Source organism: Patagioenas fasciata, chromosome 10 (assembly GCF_037038585.1).
Source record: "Patagioenas fasciata isolate bPatFas1 chromosome 10, bPatFas1.hap1, whole genome shotgun sequence".
NCBI lineage: Eukaryota > Metazoa > Chordata > Aves > Columbiformes > Columbidae > Patagioenas > Patagioenas fasciata.
Window position 1 is genome coordinate 27,547,951 of NC_092529.1, and position 5,060 is coordinate 27,553,010.

The window sequence follows — 5,060 nt, forward strand, 5'->3', positions numbered from 1 at the left end:
ACATCTTGGTCACTTTCTGGGACAGAGTGATTGCGCACTCCTGGGAAACAGCTTCCAGTGCTTGACTGTCCTCAGGACTGGAAAGTTTCTCCCTTTCTACAGCACCTTTCCAAGCCCAACCATTCAGATTGCATTTTACCCATCTACTTACACACTGACACAGACCATAATATCCTACCTTGAACACAGTAATATTGTGGGGGATGACACCGAATGCCTTGCTGACTTCCAAGTATCAGACCACCACTGTTCTGCCCACATCCAAACCCTGTCCTTTTCTCACAGAAAGCAAAGAGGATGGACAGACACAACCTGCCCTTGGTAAACCCCATCACCTTCTCTTCCAGACACCCAGAAATGGGGTCCCAGTGGACATGTTCTGGGGCACAGCCCTTAGTTCCCCTGCTCACCCATTGGGTATTTTGAAAAGTGCACACACTGTGTGAGAGCTGCCAGTGGTCAGGGAGTCCCCCCAGTCTCCATGAGCTTTCCAAGATGGTGGAGAGTGGCCTCCCTGTGACATCGTCCTGCTGTCTCAGCTCCTGGGATGCTGCCCCTGCTGTCCCATAGACTGGAAAGTGTTGTGTTAGTTCCAGTGATCCCTGACTTGATCCCCATCCTCAGCTGATTGTTCTCCAGATTCCTGTCTCCAGTCACACAGTCCTGGGACACATGCGAGTGAAGATGGAGGACAAGAAGACACAGGGATTCTCACCTCTTTCCCTTATTAAATTCATCAATGGCCACGCAGTGTATTTGTTTCCCCTTTAACTGTTCCTGCAGTAGTAACAGCTCATTATGGGCCCTTGAATTGCCTTAGAGGTCCAGACTGAGTTCTGACCTGGGCTGTTCTGTGCTTGGAGGCTGCTGTCCTTGCAGACCAGATGAACTCACTTCTGCCACCCTGCCTGGCAGTTCATTCCACCCGTGTCACAGCTCTGTCTGCAGCACTGGCAGCTCCAGCTCCCCCAGTCAGGTCCCTGGCTGAGGCCATTGCCTCACATCTGGGCTGAACCACCCCAGCTGTGGCACCAGCCCAGCTCTGACCTGCCACAAGAAACCTGGTACCAAGTGTCCAAGAGCCCATGTGTGCAAAGGCTTTGCTTCAGAGCACAGACATGACATGGCCAAAGACTGATGAATGTCCCTTTGCACCTAAGAGTATAAAAGCAGAACAAAATGCCTAAGTTAATTCAACTGAAGATATTTCTCCCCCAGTTTGCAGAAATTAGATAATTTGCTGTAGCATTCCTCGTGTCCTATGTAAGGATGGGACAAGAAAATATGATTCTCATAGTGATTTATTTTTTTAAAACTAAATGTACCGTGCTGGAAAGAAGTGTCTCTGAAGAGGAGAGAGAATCAACATCACTGATTACTTCAACTTTGAAGTTGTGCCCCTGGAGCCCCAGAGGCATGTGGAGGGAGCCCAGAGGGGACAGAGAAAGGGACATGAGGGGCTGCTCCTGTGCTGCTGAGCTGGGCTGGGCTCCTCGGACAGAGGGAGCTCATGGCAAGCGGCAGCGCTGCAGAGAGACAGCTCTGGCCAGGAGCAGCTCCTCTGCACACGCAGCAGGGCTGAGGGCTCTGCCTGCAGCACTGAGGGCACAGGAGTCAGGCACAGAGAGGGGAAAGGCAATGCAGGTGGCTGCTTGCTGAGGGCTCATTGAGAGACAAATCTTCACGGTCCTTACATGGTAAGTCTCTGGCTGTAGGACAATACTGCTGCATTTCCTGGAGAGAGACCCTAAAGATGATACATCCCACAATTTACAGGATCTGTCAGGTCTCTCTCACAGTATCTCTGCTGTAGAGAAGAACACACTCCAGAGCAGGGCTTCTCTGTGGCATCATCAACGGGAAAGGGCATCATGGCACCTTCTGCTGAGGGTGACTGCAGGGGGAGCACCCAGGGGTGCCCAGGGCTGTCCTGCAGAGCAGGGTCCCTGCACCCCAGGGCTGTGCCGGGGCAGGGACTCTGCCGCCTGCCAGGGTCAGCGCTCAGCCTGCCCGGGGAGAGACCAACAATACTGAGGGGAGAAGATGTCACATGAAGGAGCAAACGCTATAGGGCAGGAAATGTGTTTCTGCTGTGGAGAGGGTGCTGTGTGGGTCAGGGCTGCTCACAGCTCCAGATCACCCCAAGATTTTTCCAAGGGGATGCCTCAAGGACAAGATCAGTGCAAGGATTACCAGACAGAACAGGAGCTTTCCTGAGCCTCTCTTTTCAGTTTCCTATCCCAAGGGGTGGGGGTGCAGGAAAGGATAAAGTAAAAATGAGCGCTCATGCTTAGACAGGTCACTGAGACTCCTGAACTGCAACTGTGAGTGATCAGTACATCTGCCAGAAGGCTCATAACATCCCTTCACCACCACTCTGCCTGTGCACAGCACCTGCATCACCTTTGCTGGACCCGTCAGCCTAGTCTGACCTGTCCTGTTTTCCAACCTGCAAACAGGAAGATGCCCCCAGGCAGTGCCCTGTGAACAGGCAGGATCTGTAGGGCCAGGGGGAGGGCACAGAGGGTGGGATGGGGTCTCTGAGCACTGACAGGGAAGAGACATGGACAGGGAAACACCTCCCAGGGAGAGAATGATCAGAAATGAGAGGAAATTAGGCCTGGAATTCTATGGGAGGGAGAACAGAGAAAAGTGCCTGTGATCCCCTGCAGTGCAGATCCCTCCTGTGAGCAGCCTCCTGGCCTCCTGTCCCACCCAGCAAAGCCTCTGCCCTCAGGGCCGGGCGCTCCAAGGCATGAAGCAGCTCCTGTGCAGCCAGAGCTCCAGTTCCTCTGCAGAGCACAGGGGCTGAGAGCAGCTGCCCGGCAATGTTGGTGTCTGGGAGGTGGCTGCACAGCTGGGGAAGGGTGACGCTCTCTGAGTGCCCGGCTGCCTCTGCCCTGGCCTCTCTCACACCCACCCTCACCGCATTGTCCTTCTTGCTCCCCTGCTCTGGGTCACTGCTGTTGGGATCTTGTTCTTGCTCTCAGGCTCTCTGGGGATGGCAGTTTCAGCTGCAGAGTCACAGCCTGATCTTGTGGGTCCTTTCCTGCAGGTGTGTCAATGGGAACATGTGTCCCAGCTTTGCTCTGACCTGTGGGGTGTGGGCAATGCAGTCTGTGGGGCTGGGGTGTGAGCTGAGGCTCCCTGAATCAAACACCTTCATTAGGAGTATTGGCTGTCTACTTGCGGTTTCGTTCCAAGCTGTGAGCTTCCCTCCAGGATGCAAACCTGTCCTACAGCATCTGTGTGTTCTCTGAAAGCACCATAATGAAGGCAGAGGTGCTGATCTCAGCAGTGTCTGCGGGCTTTTCAGGGTAACATGGGAGTGTGATCAGTCTCCATCTCAGAAAGGTGCCAGCCCAGGGCAGCTGGAGCAAGAGAGGGGGACAGACCAGCTGCCCTCACTCTGCACTGACCCACAGGCATCCTCTGGTCTCGCAGGACTCGCTCTGTTCTCCCTGAGTGCAGCAGAAATGCTGAGGGTTTCTGACACCCAAGAACACTTTCATGGGTGGGAGGGCAGAAGGAGCTGTAGAAACACCAAACCTCTCAAACTCTGTTTTTCAGGCCTGGAGGTGCAGATGCTGACAGCCCCTTCTGCACCAGGAGCGGTTCCAGCTGACAAAGCTGAACCCCAGCACTGACCCCTGCCCCACCCAATCACACAAGGTCAGGCTGACTGATCAAGAGCCCCTGGGCAGAGACCCTGCTCTTCATTGCACACTCATCAAGCACCGATGAGGGCTCCAGCCAGGACATTCTGCTGGGAAAATAGAAGTGTCTCTTTGTGGGAGGGTCTGTGGGAAATGGCTTTGGTTTCTCCCAGAGAAGTCTCATCTAAACCATCACTGTCTTTTCCTCCTTGCCAAGGTCCTCATGACCAGAGACAGCAAATGTCCAACAGCAGCTCCATCACCCAGTTCCTCCTCCTGCCGTTCACAGACACACTGGAGCTGCAGCTCTTGCATTTCTGGCTCTTCCTGGGCATCTACCTGTCTGCCCTCCTGGGCAACGGCCTCATCATCACCACCATAGCCTGGGACCAGCACCTCCACACCCCCATGTACTTCTTCCTCCTCAACCTCTCCCTCCTTGACCTGGGCTCCATCTCCACTACCCTCCCGAAATCCATGGCGAATTTCCTCTGGAACACCAGGTCCATTTCTTATATGGGATGTGCTGCCCAAGTCTTTCTGTTTTCCTTTTTCATTTCAGCAAAGTTTTATCTCCTCACCATCATGTCGTACGACCGCTACGTTGCCATCTGCAAACCCCTGCACTACGGGACCCTCCTGGGCAGCAGAGCTTGTGTCCACATGGCAGCAGCTGCCTGGGCCACTGGGTTTCTCAATGCTCTGCTGCACACGGCCAATACATTTTCACTGCCACTCTGCAAGGGCAATGCCCTGGACCAGTTCTTCTGTGAAATCCCCCACATCCTCAAGCTCTCCTGCTCACACTCCTACCTCAGGGAACTTGGGCTTATGGTGGTCAGTGTCTTAGTAGCCTTTTCATGTTTTGTTTTCGTTCTTTTCTCCTATGTGCAGATCTTCAGGGCTGTGCTGAGGATCCCCTCTGAGCAGGGACGGCACAAAGTCTTTTCCACCTGCCTCCCTCACCTGGCCGTGGTCTCCCTGTTTGTCAACACTGGCATATTCACCTACCTGAAGCCCCCCTCTGTCTCTTCCCCATCCCTGGATCTGGTGGTGTCTGTTCTGTACTCGGTGGTGCCTCCAGCAGTGAACCCCCTCATCTACAGCATGAGGAACCAGGAGATCAAGGATGCCCTGTGCAAACTGATGACTGATATTTTCCTGAAGCAAGTCTTCTCGTCAGCTTCTGCATAGCAGTTATAGAACAATTCATTGTATTACATCTTCTCTTTTTGTGTGGTTTGTTTGTTTCTTTGTTTGTGGTTTGTTTTTCTTCTTTAATTTTGCCTTTTTTTTTTTTGTGATGGTGGTTATTTTTAGTCACTAGAATATTGTCATCCCCTTTGTAATTCACTCTCTTATGTGCCTTTCTGTCTGAGTGGATTTTTAAATAAAGAGTTGTTT

The 5,060-nt window shown here is 52.9% G+C and overlaps 1 protein-coding gene across 1 annotated transcript; it reads left to right on the top strand.

Moving 5' to 3' along the window:
* The first annotated feature begins 3,896 nt into the window (after positions 1-3,896).
* LOC139828732 (olfactory receptor 14A16-like) lies at positions 3,897-4,850 on the top strand. Its single transcript, XM_071812871.1, has one exon. The coding sequence runs from the start codon at positions 3,897-3,899 to the stop codon at positions 4,848-4,850; it is 954 nt and encodes a 317-aa protein (XP_071668972.1).
* Positions 4,851-5,060: the final 210 nt, after the last annotated feature.